The sequence below is a fragment of the Saccopteryx bilineata genome, chromosome 5 (genome assembly GCF_036850765.1).
Source record: "Saccopteryx bilineata isolate mSacBil1 chromosome 5, mSacBil1_pri_phased_curated, whole genome shotgun sequence".
NCBI lineage: Eukaryota > Metazoa > Chordata > Mammalia > Chiroptera > Emballonuridae > Saccopteryx > Saccopteryx bilineata.
In genome coordinates, this window is record NC_089494.1 from 205,242,226 (window position 1) to 205,257,477 (window position 15,252).

Sequence of the window (15,252 nt, forward strand, 5' to 3'; positions counted from 1 at the left end):
CAATTCTCTTTCTTGTTTTGAAGAAGTGGAAGAAGAGGAGAGGGAGGTTTCCTTTGTTTTAGAATCAGTGAGGTAAGTTATTCAAGTCTCTTGCATTTAGCGGACTGAAAATCTGAGAGCTGGGTGGCAGGAACCAGGGAACACTAATACCCCCTGGGAAGGCACCGCGCTCCAGTGGGTGATCCCAGCCTTCAGGTGTCTCCTTCATGCAGAACAGGAGACGACAGCCCCAGCTGGTGCTGTCAGCCTGCTTCTCAGAAATGAGAGGGTAGATGGGGGGGGGGAGGTGATAGTTAAAGGAGATGTTTTCATCGCTATTACTGACCTGGGCATCCTTTTTGGCCAGCTGCTCATCAACTTTTAGACTTTCATCTCTTCTGCCCTAAACAAGGAAGGTAAGAACAAGGGCAACACTTTTAAAGACAGAAGATTCTAAGCCAGGGCATTCAAACCAGTAGGACATCTTAGAGGTTCTCTCCAGTGGAGGTCGTGTCACACAGAGGACTCAAGCACCTGGGGCTCTAGTTCTGGTTCTGTCACCGGCAAGCCATGAAATTGGTAGCAAATCACACAATTTTCTGAGCCTCGGTTTCCTACTCTGAGAACTCAACCATCTCTAGGGAATGGAAAGACAAGCCACAGACTGGGAGAAAATATCGCTGACAAACACATATCTGTACAGGACTTGTATGCAGAATATATAAAGAATTTTTAACATTCAACAATAAGATAACAAACAGTCCCACTGAAAAATGGGCAAACAATGTGAGCACACACCAGATATACATATGGCGGAAAGCACATGAAAAGTTGCTCAATGTCACTTGTCATTAGGAATTAAAAAGTAAAACAGTAAGATACCACTTACTAAAATGGCTAAAATCCAAAACACTGACACTGCCATATTGCTGGCAAGGATATGCAGCAACAGAAACTCTCACTTACTGCTGCTGGTAGGAATGCAACTGATACAGTCACATATTCGGCAGTTTCTTAACAAAACTAGACAACCCATTACCATATAATCCAGCAATCACACTCCTTGGTATCTACTCAAAGAAGTTGAAAACTTATATTTACATAAAAACTTACAATCAATGTTCACAGAAGTTTTTATTTATAATTACCCAAACTTGGAAGCAACCAAGATGCCCTTCAACGGTGAAACATACTACAGTATACCTGTATAATGGAATAGTATTCGGTGATAAAAAGAAAATAAGCTCTCAAGCCACGAAAAGACACTTAGCATGTTGCTAGTGAGGACGCCAGTCTGAAAAGACTACACGCTGCACAATTCCAATTACATATATGACAGTCTAGAAAAGGCAAAACCATAGAGACAGCACAAAATCAGTTGTGTGTGGTTTGGAGGGAGGAAGGGGAAGAGAAATATTTGGAGCACAAGTATTTTTAAGGTAGGAAAACTATTCTCTATGATACCATAATGACACATTAGACATTTATCAAAACTCATAGCTTGTATAACACAAAAAATGAAGCCTACTGTACACTAGGGACTTTAGTTAATAATAATAATGTATCAGTAGTCATTCATCAACTGTAACAAATGTACCACTCCAATGCAATATGTTAATAACAGGAGAAACAGTGAGGGGGTGGTAGGAGGGGCATCAGGAGCCTTCTGTGTTTTCTGATCAATTTCTCTGTAAATCTAAAACTCCTCTAAAAAATAGTCTGACAATGAAAAAGCCTCAAAGGTCCCTGCCAACTCAACTGTTGAAGACTCTGTGGCTAAGAGTATGTGCTCATGTGCAAGCACTTCCACACATTCTAGAAAGATTGAAGAGAGGGAAAAGAGGATTGCTGGAATTATTTTGAAAATTATAGGTCAGGGGTTGGGAACCTATGGCTTGCGAGCCAGATGTGGCTCTTTTGATGGCTGCATCTGGCTTGCAACAAATCTTTAATAAAAAAAATAATAACATTAAAAATATAAAACATTCTCATGTATTACAATCCATGCATTTCCCACCACTCATGTTCATGGTTGCGGGTGGCTAGAGCCAATCACAGTTGTCCTCTGGGACAACACCAAATTTTTATTGGATAATGTGTAACATACATGGGTCGTTGTGAGGTCAGTAAGTAAACTTCCCTCCTTTTAATCAAGTAGTCAGCTAGCTAGTTGCAGAAACCCTTTTGACAAAGAAGATGGCTAAAAGAAGAAAAGATGAGGAGTATCGTACTTTTCAGCAGGAATGGACAAAGGAATTTGCCTTTGTGGAGAGAGCAGGTTTTGCAGTGTGTCTAATATGCAATGATAAAATTGCATCAATGAAACGGTCAAATATAAAGCAGCACTTTGACATACGCCATACTACATTTGCATCAAAATATCCAGCAGGGGACAGCAGGAAGAAAGCATGTCAAGAGCTACTGTGCAGAGTGCAAGCTAGTCAGCAGCAACTCCGTGTTTGGACCCAAAAGGTGACTGGAATTCAGCTAGCTTTGCTGGTGCTTTAGCAATTGTGAGAAACAGAAAGCCATTCACAGATGGGGAGTTGCCAAAACATTCATGCTTGATGTTGCCAATGAACTTTTTGATGACTTTTTGGATAAAGACAAGATAATCAAATGAATAAAAGACATGCCTCTGTCGGCAAGAACTGTTCACGATCGTACCATCATGATGGCAAATCAAACTGAGGCAACACAAGTGAAGGACATAAATGCAGCACCATTCCTTTCTCTCACTTTGGATGAGTCAAAAGACGTAAGCCATTTGTCCCAGTTCAGTGTGATTGCAAGGTATGCTGTCGGTGACACATTATGTGAGGAAAGTCTTGCTATTTTGCCTATGAAAGAGACAAGAGGGGAGGATTTATTCAAGTCTTTCACTGAGTTCGCTAAAGAAAAAAATCTACTGATGGATAAACTTATTTCGGTATGTACTGATGGTGCTCCGTGCATGGTGGGGAAAAACAAAGGATTCGTAGTGCTTCTTTGTGAACATGAAAAGAGACCCATCCTAAGTTTTCACTGCATCCTACATCAGGAGGAGCTTTGTGCTCAGATGTGTGGTGAGCAGCTTGGTGAGGTGATGTCGCTGGTCATTCAGGTGGTCAACTTTATTGTTGCCCGAGCTTTAAATGATCGCCAGTTTAAAACACTGCTGCTGAGTGACGTCACGGAAATGGCGCCGTGAGCAGCGCGTCCGACAGCTCTCCCCTAAATCACAACAAATTTATCAACTAGAAACAGAAAAATTTATCCTCCGAGCATTCCGGAGTTCCACACAAACTGATAGCGAAAGGACTGTTATCACTTGAATCTGAGAGACGAGGGTGTGGAGGAATCGACCACAGGGACGTTCTTTCAAACCGCAAGGAAGTGCGCCTGCGGTGAGTCAGCCCATATACTTGGGAACCGCGAGCCGCTGCCGGGAGCCGCCACCGCGAGCGGCCGCCACGAGCCGCCGCTGCGAGCAGCCGTGCGCGCGCCCGGTCCGGTTGAGCACCGCTGACGTTCCCAGCGGCCCGCACACTGCGAGTGGGGGTCGCCGGCCACCGGTGCCCGGAGCGCCCCATTCGCGTGCGTGCCTTGGGCATTCCACGCGCCCAGGGCGCCCTGCTGGCCCGCACACCCAGGGGGCTCCATTATCCTGTGCCTGGTGCGGTCCAGCCGCCAGTGGCGGGGCGAGCGGGAGAGGCTTGGGAGATTCTCTCCGTGGGCGGGGCACCTCACCCAGCCATTCAAGCTAACAATCAAGCGTTGGGGGAGGGGCGCGCGCAGGCAGCCTAAAATACCTTCGGAAGCACAGCTGCGACCCAATCACTGAAATTAGCTTAACCCATGAAATCTGCGCACCCTCGGTTCTAATTGATAAGATCTCTCTCAGTTCAGCGATCCAAGACAAGAGGCGTGATATTTTTTAGTGCCTCTCGCTAAAGGGGCGGGGGCAACTTCTGATTGATAGAGCCTCCATATTCAGGGATAAACGCTAACAAGAAGGATTTGGCAGATAATAAGGTCTATACTACACTAGTCGTAAGCAGAGACTAGTGCCTCTTCTTCCCTGCAAAAACAGGCTACAAAGTGTGGAAAGCCTGGGTTGAGAGGTCCAACTAAATGATAGGTGCTGAACAGTCACCTTGACAACAATTGACTCCCACCCCCGCCTGATTACACTGGAGGCCCTGACTGTCAGAGCCTTTCCCAAAGCCTTGCACTGAGTGGGGATAGAGTGGGGATTTCCCAGCTCTTTGAGCCTCTTACTCCCCAGGCAGAAGCAGTTGCAGCCTTATAGCTGGATCACCAGGCTGCTAATTCAGAAAGGGGGGACTAGGAGAGAGAATCCAGGAAAGCAAACTCTCTCATCGTTGGACCCTGCAAACGCCAACAAGCCTTTACTTCCAGCAAGACTAAAGCCAATTATATGACATTGCCATAGAATCCCATCAACTGCAAATCCCTACCTAAGAGTGACACAGGGGCAGAGCCTGGGGTACAGAGTCACCGACCAGGAAGAGGGAGAGAAAAGAAAAAGGAAGAAGTTAACCTCTCAAAATCAAGAAAAACCCACAGACTTTACAACTTGATCCACTAATTTTTTTTTTGTTGTTGTTGTTGTTTGTTTCTTCTATCTTTTTGCCTTTATTTCCTCCACCTCGGTCCTTCTATTCTCTGCCCATCTTATGCTTCCCCTTTCTTGAACTACACTACCCATGAGTGTTGCATTTTATTTTTCTTCTTCATCCTCACCCTCCTTTAAGGTTATACTCCAAAACACTTAACTCTCACTCTCTCCTCTTTTGTTTTTTTTTTTTTTTTGTCTTGCTTTATTTTGTTTTTTTCTCTTCCTATTTTATTTCTTCCTTCGTTTTTCTCTTTTTCTTATTTTTTCCTTTCTATTCGTTTTTTCTTTTCTCATTTTACTTTCCTCCTATATAATCCTCAATCACGAACAAATTAGTTAATTTGGGACTCAAGGCTTTTTTTTGGCTTTATTTCTCTTTTTTGCTTTTGTTTTTATTTTTTTTTCTTGTTTGTTTATTTTTGTGGCATTTTGGGTCCTCCCAACCCAAGGTCTCCATTGTATTTAGTCTTCGCTCCACTTAATACAACAGATTTTTACTTATTATTTTTATTTTTTCTTCTTTATTATTCTTTTTTGGTCCTTTTTTCTGGTTCCCTCTTATCCCTCTCATTATATCTCTTAGTTGACCATCACTTACAAGCAAATCATCTTATGCTTGTCTAAGATTTTCTTCCTTTTTTTTTTTTTTTTTTTGCATTTAGTAGGTCCCTACTCCCTTTTTTTGCCCCTTGAACTCTTCACCCCAAATCAGGCCCTCCATTATAGGCACGATATTTCCCTGAGGAGGGGAGAGGAGGGAAACAGAAGAGAGAAAAAAAGGGGGAAATAATAAATTATTACTGTTTTTTTTTTGTGGGGTGTTTTACTTTTTTTTTTTTTTTACTTTTTACTCTTTATTAATTCTAATTAATGCTATCAATAAGACCACCCTCAGATGCCGATAAGAAAGAGGAAATCGAATATTATGGATACAAAAGAAAGAGAGGTAACACAAATAGATGTGGAAAAATCTATGGAGAAAAGACTTAACATATTGGAAGCCTTGGAGCTAAATGACAGAGAATTTAAAATAGAAATGTTAAAAATACTCAGAGATATACAAGAAAACACAGAAAGGCAATATAGGGAGATCAGAAAACAACTCAATGAACACAAAGAATATATTACCAAGGAAATTGAAACTATAAAAACAAATCAAACAGAAATGAAAAACTCAATTCACGAGCTGAAAAACGAGGTAACAAGCTTAGCTAACAGAACAGCCCAGATTGAAGATAGGATTAGTGAAATAGAAGACAAACAACTTGAGGCACAACAGAGAGAAGAAGAAAGAGACTCAAAAATAATAAAAAATGAGAAAAACCTACAGGAATTGTCTGACTCCATCAGAAAGAATAACATAAGAATAATAGGTATATCAGAGGGAGAAGAGAAAGAAAATGGAATGGAGAATATACTCAAACAAATAATAGACGAGAACTTCCCAAGCCTGTGGAAGAAACTAAAGCCTCAAATTCAAGAAGCAAACAGAACACCAAGTTTTCTTAACCCCAACAAACCCACTCCAAGGCACATCATAATAAAGATGACACAAACCAATGACAAAGAAAAAATTCTCAAGGCAGCCAGGGAAAAGAAGAGTACAACATATAAAGGAAGGCCTATTAGATTATCATCAGATTTCTCAGCAGAAACTCTACAAGCTAGGAGAGAGTGGACCCCAATATTTAAAGCCCTGAAAGAGAGGAACTTTCAGCCAAGAATACTATACCCATCAAAGCTATCCTTCAAGTATGAAGGAGATATAAAAACATTCACAAATACAGAAAAGATGAGAGAATTTATCAACAGAAAGCCCCCACTCCAGGAAATACTAAACGAGGTTTTCCAACCAGATTCAAAGAACAAAAGAAAACAACACCACAAGTAACAGCTCCACCAAGAACACAATAAAACCAAACTTAAACTGTGACAACAAAGGAAAAAAAGGGGGGAGAGGATGGAGATTAACAGTAGCAAAGGATGATGAAGTGCAGAAATACTTATAAGATAGGGTACTACAATGAATATGGTAGGTACCCTTTTCATTACTTAATGGTAACCACCCTTAAAAAAACCACCACAAAAACACTTGACTTAAAAAAGGTAGCAACAGAGGAAAGAAGTATGGAACACAAACAAACAAAAACAAATGATAGAAAAACAAAAGAGAAGAATCAAACTAGATACAAAACTAACAGAAAGCAATTTATAAAATGGCAATAGGGAACCCACAAGTGTCAATAATTACACTAAATGTAAATGGATTAAACTTACCAATAAAAAGACACAGAGTAGCAGAATGGATTAAAAAAGAAAATCCAACTATATGCTGCCTACAAGAAACACATCTAAGCAACAAGGATAAAAACAAATTCAAAGTGAAAGGCTGGAAAACAATACTCCAAGCAAACAACACCCAAAAAAAAGCAGGCGTAGCAATACTCATATCTAATAATGCTGACTACAAGACAGAAAAAGTACTCAGAGACAAAAATGGTCATTTCATAATGATTAAGGGGAAGTTGAATCAAGAAGACATAACAATCCTTAATATATATGCACCAAACCAAGGAGCACCAAAATATATAAGACAGCTACTTATTGACCTTAAAACAAAAACTAACAAAAATACAATCATACTTGGAGACCTCAATACACCGCTGACGGCTCTAGATCGGTCATCCAAACAGAGAATCAATAAAGATATAGTGGCCTTAAACGAAATACTAGAACACCTGGATATGATAGACATCTACAGGACACTTCATCCCAAAGCGACAGAGTATACATTTTTCTCTAGTGTACATGGAACATTCTCAAGAATTGACCATATGTTGGGCCACAAAGACAATATCAGCAAATTTAGAAAAACTGAAATTGTACCAAGCATATTTTCTGATCATAAAGCCTTGAAACTAGAATTCAACTGCAAAAAAGAGGGGGAAAAACCCACAAAAATGTGGAAACTAAACAACATACTTCTAAAAAATGAATGGGTCAAAGAAGAAATAAGCGCAGAAATCAAAAGATATATACAGACAAATGAAAATGAAAATACGACATATCAGAATCTCTGGGATGCAGCAAAAGCAGTAATAAGAGGAAAGTTCATATCACTTCAGGCCTATATGAACAAACAAGAGAGAGCCGAAGTAAACCACTTAACTTCACACCTTAAGGAACTAGAAAAAGAAGAACAAAGACAACCCAAAACCAGCCAAAAAAGGAGATAATAAAATCAGAGCAGAAATAAATGAAATAGAGAAGAGAAAAACTATAGAAAAAATCAATAAAACAAGGAGCTGGTTCTTTGAAAAGATCAACAAAATTGACAAACCCTTGGCAAGACTCACCAAGGAAAAAAGACACAGGACTCAAATAAATGAAATCCAAAATGAAAGAGGAGAGATCACCACAGACATCATAGATATACAAAGAATTATTGTAGAATACTATGAAAAATTATATGCCACCAAATACAACAATCTAGAAGAAATGGATAAATTCCTAGAACAATACAACCTTCCTAGACTGAGTCATGAAGAAGCAGAAAGCCTAAACAGACCAATCAGCAGGGAGGAAATAGAAAAAACTATTAAAAATCTCCCCAAAAATAAAAGTCCAGGCCCAGACGGTTATACTAGTGAATTCTATCAAACATTCAAAGAAGACTTGGTTCCTATTCTACTCAAAGTCTTCCAAAAAATTGAAGAAGAAGCAATACTTCCAAACACATTTTATGAGGCCAACATAACCCTCATACCAAAACCTGGCAAGGATGGCACAAAGAAAGAAAACTACAGACCAATATCTTTAAAGAATACAGATGCTAAAATACTAAACAAAATACTGGCAAACTGAATACAACAACATATTAAAAAAATAATACATCATGATCAAGTGGGATTCATCCCAGAATCTCAAGGATGGTTCAACATACGCAAAACGGTTAACGTAATACACCATATCAACAAAACAAAGAACAAAAACCACATGATCTTATCAATAGATGCAGAAAAGGCTTTTGATAAAATACAACACAATTTTATGTTTAAGACTCTCAACAAAATGGGTATAGAAGGAAAATATCTCAACATGATAAAGGCCATATATGATAAACCATCAGCCAACATCCTATTAAACGGCATAAAACTGAGGACTTTCTACCTTAAATCAGGAACAAGACAGGGTTGTCCACTCTCTCCACTCTTATTCAACGTGGTGCTAGAAGTTCTGGCCAGAGCAATCAGACAAGACAAAGAAATAAAAGGCATCCATATCGGAAAAGAAGAAGTAAAGCTATCACTTTTTGCTGATGATATGATCCTATACATCGAAAACCCGAAGGACTCCACAAAAAGATTATTAGAAACAATAAACCAATACAGTAAGGTCGCAGGATACAAAATTAACATACAAAAGTCCATAGCCTTTCTATATGCCAACAATGAAACAATTCAGAACGAACTCAAAAAAATAATCCCCTTCACGATTGCAACAAAAAAAATAAAATACCTAGGAATAAACATAACAAAGAACGTAAAGGACCTATATAATGAAAATTACAAAGCATTGTTAAGGGAAATCGAAAAAGATACAATGAGATGGAAAAATATTCCTTGTTCTTGGATAGGAAGAATAAATATAATCAAAATGGCCATATTACCCAAAGCAATATACAAATTTAATGCAATTCCCATCAAAATCCCTATGAGATTTTTTAAAGAAATGAAACAAAAAATCATCAGATTTATATGGAACTATAAAAAACCCCGAATAGCCAAAACAATCCTAAGGAAAAAGAATGAAGCTGGGGGCATTACAATACCTGACTTTAAACTATATTATAGGGCCACGATAATCAAAACAGCATGGTACTGGCAAAAAAATAGACACTCAGACCAATGGAACAGAATAGAAAGCCCAGAAATAAAACCACATATATATGATCAAATAATCTTTGATAAAGGGGCCAACAACACACAATGGAGAAAAGAAAGCCTCTTCAACAAATGGTGTTGGGAAAACTGGAAAGCCACATGCAAAAGAATGAAACTCAACTACAGCCTGTCCCCGTGTACTAAAATTAATTCAAAATGGATCAAAGACCTAAATATAAGACCTGAAACAATAAAGTACATAGAAGAAGACATAGGTACTAAAATCATGGACCTGGGTTTTAAAGAACATTTTATGAACTTGACTCCAATGGCAAGAGAATTGAAGGCAAAGATAAATGAATGGGACTACATCAGAATTAAAAGTTTTTGCTCAGCAAGAGAAACTGATATCAAAATAAACAGACAGCCAACTATATGGGAACTTGTATTTTCAAACGACAGCTCAGATAAGGGCCTAATATCCAAAATTTACAAAGAACTCATAAAACTCAACAACAAACAAACAAACAATCCCATAAAAAAATGGGAAGAGGACATGAACAGACACTTCTCCCAGGAAGAGTTACAAATGGCCAACAGATATATGAAAAGATGCTCAGCTTCATTAGTTATTAGAGAAATGCAAATCAAAACTACAATGAGATACCACCTCACTCCTGTTAGATTAGCTATTATCAACAAGACGGGTAATAGCAAATGTTGGAGAGGCTGTGGAGAAAAAGGAACCCTCATTCACTGTTGGTGGGACTGTAAAGTAGTACAACCATTATGGAGGAAAGTATGGTGGTTCCTCAAAAAACTGCAAATAGAACTACCTTATGACCCAGCAATCCCTCTACTGGGTATATACCCCAAAACCTCAGAAACATTGATACGTGAAGACACATGTAGCCCCATGTTCATTGCAGCACTGTTCACAGTGGCCAAGACATGGAAACAACCAAAAAGCCCTTCAATAGAAGACTGGATAAAGAAGATGTGGCACATATACACTATGGAATACTACTCAGCCATAAGAAATGATGACATCAGATCATTTACAGCAAAATGGTGGGATCTTGATAACATTATAAGGAGTGAAATAAGTAAATCAGAAAAAAACAAGAACTACATGATTCCATACATTGGTGGAACATAAAAATGAGACTAAGAGACATGGACAAGAGTGTGGTGGTTACCAAGGGTGGGGGGGGAGGGAGGGCATGGGAGGGAAGGAGGGAGAGAGTTAGGGGGAGGGGGAGGGGCACAGAGAACTAGATAGAGGGTGACGGAGGACAATCTGACTTTGGGCGAGGGGTTTGCAAAATAATTTGATGACAAAATAACCTAGACATGTTTTCTTTGAATATATGTACCTTGATTTATTAATGTCATCCCATTACCATTAATAAAAATTTATAAAAAAAAACAAAAAAACAAAAAAACAAAAAACAACACTGCTGGATGAAGTTGGGAATAATTATCCTGGTCTGCTTCTGCACAGCAATGTGCGTTGGTTGTCAAGAGGGAAGGTGCTCAGCCATTTTGCTGCTTGTCCAAGCGAAATCCAGACTTTTCTTGAAATGAAAAATGTCAAGCATCCTGAGTTAGCTAACACTGAGTGGCTCCTGGAGTTCTACTATCTCGTGGACATGACTGAACATCTGAACCAGCTCAATGTGAAAATGCAAAGCATTGGAAATACAGTCTTAACCCTTTAACAAGCAGTGTTTGCATTTAAAAACAAGCTGGAACTCTTCATTGCTGACATTGAAACAGGTCGTTTACTACACTTTGAAAAACTGGGAGAGTTTAAAGATGCATGCACAGCAAGTGACCCTGCTCAACGTCTTGATCTCCAGCAGCTAGCGGGCCTCACATCGAATCTCCTGCAGTCATTCAAAGTGCGCTTTGGAGAATTTCATGAGCACACTCGTCTTTTTAAGTTCATCACCCATCCACATGAGTGTGCAGTGGACAGCGCCGACCTGAGTTACATCCCCGGTGTCTCCTTCAGAGATTTTGAGCTACAAGCTGCTGACCTGAAGGCCTCAGACATGTGGGTAAATAAGTTCAAGTCATTGAATGAAGATTTGGAAAGACTTGCACGACAGCAAGCAGAGTCGGTGAGCAAACACAAGTGGGGAGAAATAAAAAAATTTCAGCCTGCGGACCAGCTGATTGTCAAAACTTGGAACGCGCTTCCCATCACATACCACACACTATAGCATGTGAGTATTGCTGTACCGACAATGTTTGGCTCTACTTATGCATGTGAGCAGTCTTTCTCACATCTAAAGAACGTTAAGACCAACCTACGATCACATTTAACGGATTGAAGTCTCAATGCCTGCATGAAGCTTAACCTCAGCACGTATCAACCAGACTACAAAGCCATCAGCAAAACCATGCAGCACCAGAAGTCGCATTAATGGTAAGAAGTACTTTATTCATCATTGATTAGCAACAGCATAACAATGTTATTAAAAAGAATTCAGAGACTTATTGTACTTTAAAAGTGTTGGTCTTACATAAAATGCACACATTTACTTGTATTTAGTGTTAAACATATTGTATGGCTCTCACGGAAGTACATTTTAAAATATGTGGCATTCATGGCTCTCTCAGCCAAAAAGGTTCCTGATCCCTGTTATAGGTGAATGAAGCATTTGGCTATAATATTTTAAAGATGCATTTCTTCCTTTTTTCAAAATTAGATCCTTGTGTGCCTGTCTGATTTTTGCATAATTTATTTTATTTGCTCCTTTTGAGCGCTGCTGAGTCTCTACTGTTTGTTTGCCTTCTTTTCTCTCATTGTGCACTCTGCGACAGTCAGAAAAATGCTGGTTATCATTGATTTGATAATCAGCCACCACCACCATGTATTGATATCTATCTATCTATCTATCTATCTATCTATCTATCTATCTATCTATCTATCTATCTTTGCAGTAGCTTATGAGGTTAATGCTATCATTACTTTCACTTTACAGATGTGAAACAGAGAGGGTATAAGGCTTAAAGTGATGTGTCCAGAAACATGAAGCTAGCGGGCAACAGAGGAGCATAAGATTCCAGGTCTGTTTGATTCTAAAATCCTGCCCAGAAGCCCTAGTCTCCACTGCCTCCTGTGGGAGCGTGTGCATCACATTCATACACACACAGATGTGCACTTTTGAATATAAACCTCTTGGGGTGTATGTTTGCAGCCATGCTTCATAAACTGGGTTTGTAGGTTCAACATTCATAAGGTTTTCACCATCTAAAACAAGTGAGACAAAAATGAGGACACCCTGTTTCCTAGCGGCACATGCCTCACTTTGACAGGTGCTGTTTCAGCGCTCAGGCAGACACCACTGTTGGGGCCTTTTCACACTTTACGGGCTGTCAATCAGCTGAAAAAGGCCAGTGAAACAGGGCTTAAATTATTTCCTCTCTAACACACATCCGTGATTATAGCTCACCCTTGACCTTGACTCCTAAATAGTGAGAGCAAGGTGTGGTCTCATTTAGTTACATGGTGACGAATGATTTAGCAATTCTTCCAAAGGTATAAGGATGAAGTTGCAGCAAGCCATTTTTTTTAAATCCTGAGACTGATATCCCCATCTCTGAAGATAATTTCTCATATCATTTAAATGCTGACAAAAGAAATATATATTCTTTGAAGTCCACAAGAAAATAAACATGTTCTCAAAGTGGAGACACATAATAGAAATGAACAATGATGTCAGATGAATTATCAGAACATTTCTAAAGTATTGTGAAACCTGATCTAAACACTTTTATCCATTTACTGACCACAAAAAAGACTTTTTGTTACGTGATTATGTTCTATTTCTATGATGGTGGTTAAACATCACACTGCTCAGGGGCAATGAAAAGGTAAAGTGAGAAAATCATTTCATAAGGAAAATCACAAGCTCGTTGTCTCAGTTTGGTTATTTTTAAACTCCCTAATTATTATTAACCATACAGCTCATTGAGGAATTAAAACAAAACAAAACAAAAAAAAACTTACATCTGCCAAAGTCAACAGAGCTTTCCGGAAGTCACCAGATGTTTCAGAGCTAATATCATCTCCAAGACTCTTCTTATATACTGAAACCAAAAAAAGAATAAAATTAAACCTTGACAGACTGAAAAATACAATAAACCAGAGAAAAGCTTAAATGTCAATGTTGGCAATAAATGAGTACCTAATAAAATAAATCTTGCATTTTTTTAAAATTCCTGTTGTTCTTCTGAGGTGGGAACATTCTTGTAACCCTTCCTATCGTCTGTATTGTGGTGGATGCGGAGGAGCCTCCTGAGGACATGGGGGCTTTGCGTTTGGGACCCTCCCAGACTTCTCTTCTGTGTATCTCTTCATTTGACCAGTCCTGATTTACATTATTTATAGTTAAACTCTAATTGTGAGTAGAGCTCTGTCCTCAGTTTTCTCAGTCATTCTAGTGAGCCATTGAACCTGAGGGAATAGGAAGAAGCCCTGAATTTGTAGCCATTTCGTTAGAAGTGTATGTGGCCTGGGAACAGCTGGACTTGTGGCCGGTTTCTGACGTAAGGGGAGCCTGTGGGGCCTGTTCTCTGGCTGTGAAGTCATGCAGACCCTGGGCAATCAGTGTCAGCACTGCATTGCAGGGGCTTTCTGATCTGTACATAGCTGGCAGATTATTTGGATTTTAGCTAATTACACTGAATCCACATGCTCAACATATTCTCTGAATGGTTCATCTAATTTCCCACACCAAAAATCATGAGGCTAATCTAAGTGGTTTTTAACGTACAATAGTAATATACAATGATCTGAGTCACTTGCATTGATGAAATTAGTTGATTTAATTAAGCAGTGATTACTAAGAGCAAAAGGCAAAGTATTAATGCCATTGTTGTGTAGCAGTTTCTAGCTCAGTTGTATTCGATTTTTACCTGAAAATCCACAGACCTTAGCCCATTTTAGAACGGAACCTCCTTTTGATGTCTTGCCTTCTCAAAGGCCTTGTGAAGAGGAGATTGGTGGGTTTCTGGAAAGAGCAACATTGGCTCCTATATGTGTGAACGGTGGGAAAGGTAAGCAGAGAATAAGATTACCTGTGTAGTAGGCTTGAGAGATCTCCTTCATCTGCCTGCTTGTTCTAGTGGTTAAGATTTCAATCAATGCATCTTCATTTGTTCCGGTGCCCTAAAAAGAAATTCTATTTTTTGAACACTTAAAAAACTTCACTTCATGCATTTCAGTCTTAATACCTTGTTTTATATGGATGAAGAGAACAGTTTTGAATACATCAACATAAGGTCCTATATTGATCTAAAAGCAGTCTTCTAATATTCTGTATTTTAGTATTAAATAATATGAATCATGTGGAGTTAAATGACATTGCAATTTTCCCCCAAATTTCATAGTTTAGTGTAAAAATCAATCAAATAATTCTAGGAAGAAATAGTAGAAAGGGAAAAGTTTATGTCAGTCAAGATAGAAGTGAGCATCCAAATGTGCCATTATATTTAGGAAGGGCTCTGCAATTCTCCTGAGTTAGTTCATCCCTACACTAATGTCTTAGGCTGGTCAGCATGTATCATCCTCTTCATACAGGGAGACTTCAAAGCTTCAATAATGTACAATGGGCCCACTAGGCCTAGGGATTAGTTACTCCTGAGCCTTGGTCTATACCAGGGGTAGTCAACCTTTTTATACCTACCACCCACTTTTGTATCTCTATTAGTAGTAAAATTTTCTAACCGCCCACTGGTTCCACGTAATGGTGATTT

The 15,252-nt window shown here is 39.1% G+C and overlaps 1 protein-coding gene across 1 annotated transcript in view; it reads right to left on the minus strand.

Annotated features, from left to right (window-relative positions):
- The window catches only part of ANXA3 (annexin A3), a 61,563-nt gene that overhangs the window by 19,803 nt on the left and 26,508 nt on the right, over window positions 1-15,252 (minus strand). The window contains exons 6-8 of the mRNA XM_066280721.1: window positions 14,575-14,665; window positions 13,505-13,584; window positions 326-382 (exon numbers count right to left, since the gene is read on the minus strand). Coding sequence (XP_066136818.1) covers window positions 326-382; window positions 13,505-13,584; window positions 14,575-14,665 — 228 coding nt within the window. The remainder of the gene's footprint in view (window positions 1-325; window positions 383-13,504; window positions 13,585-14,574; window positions 14,666-15,252) is intronic.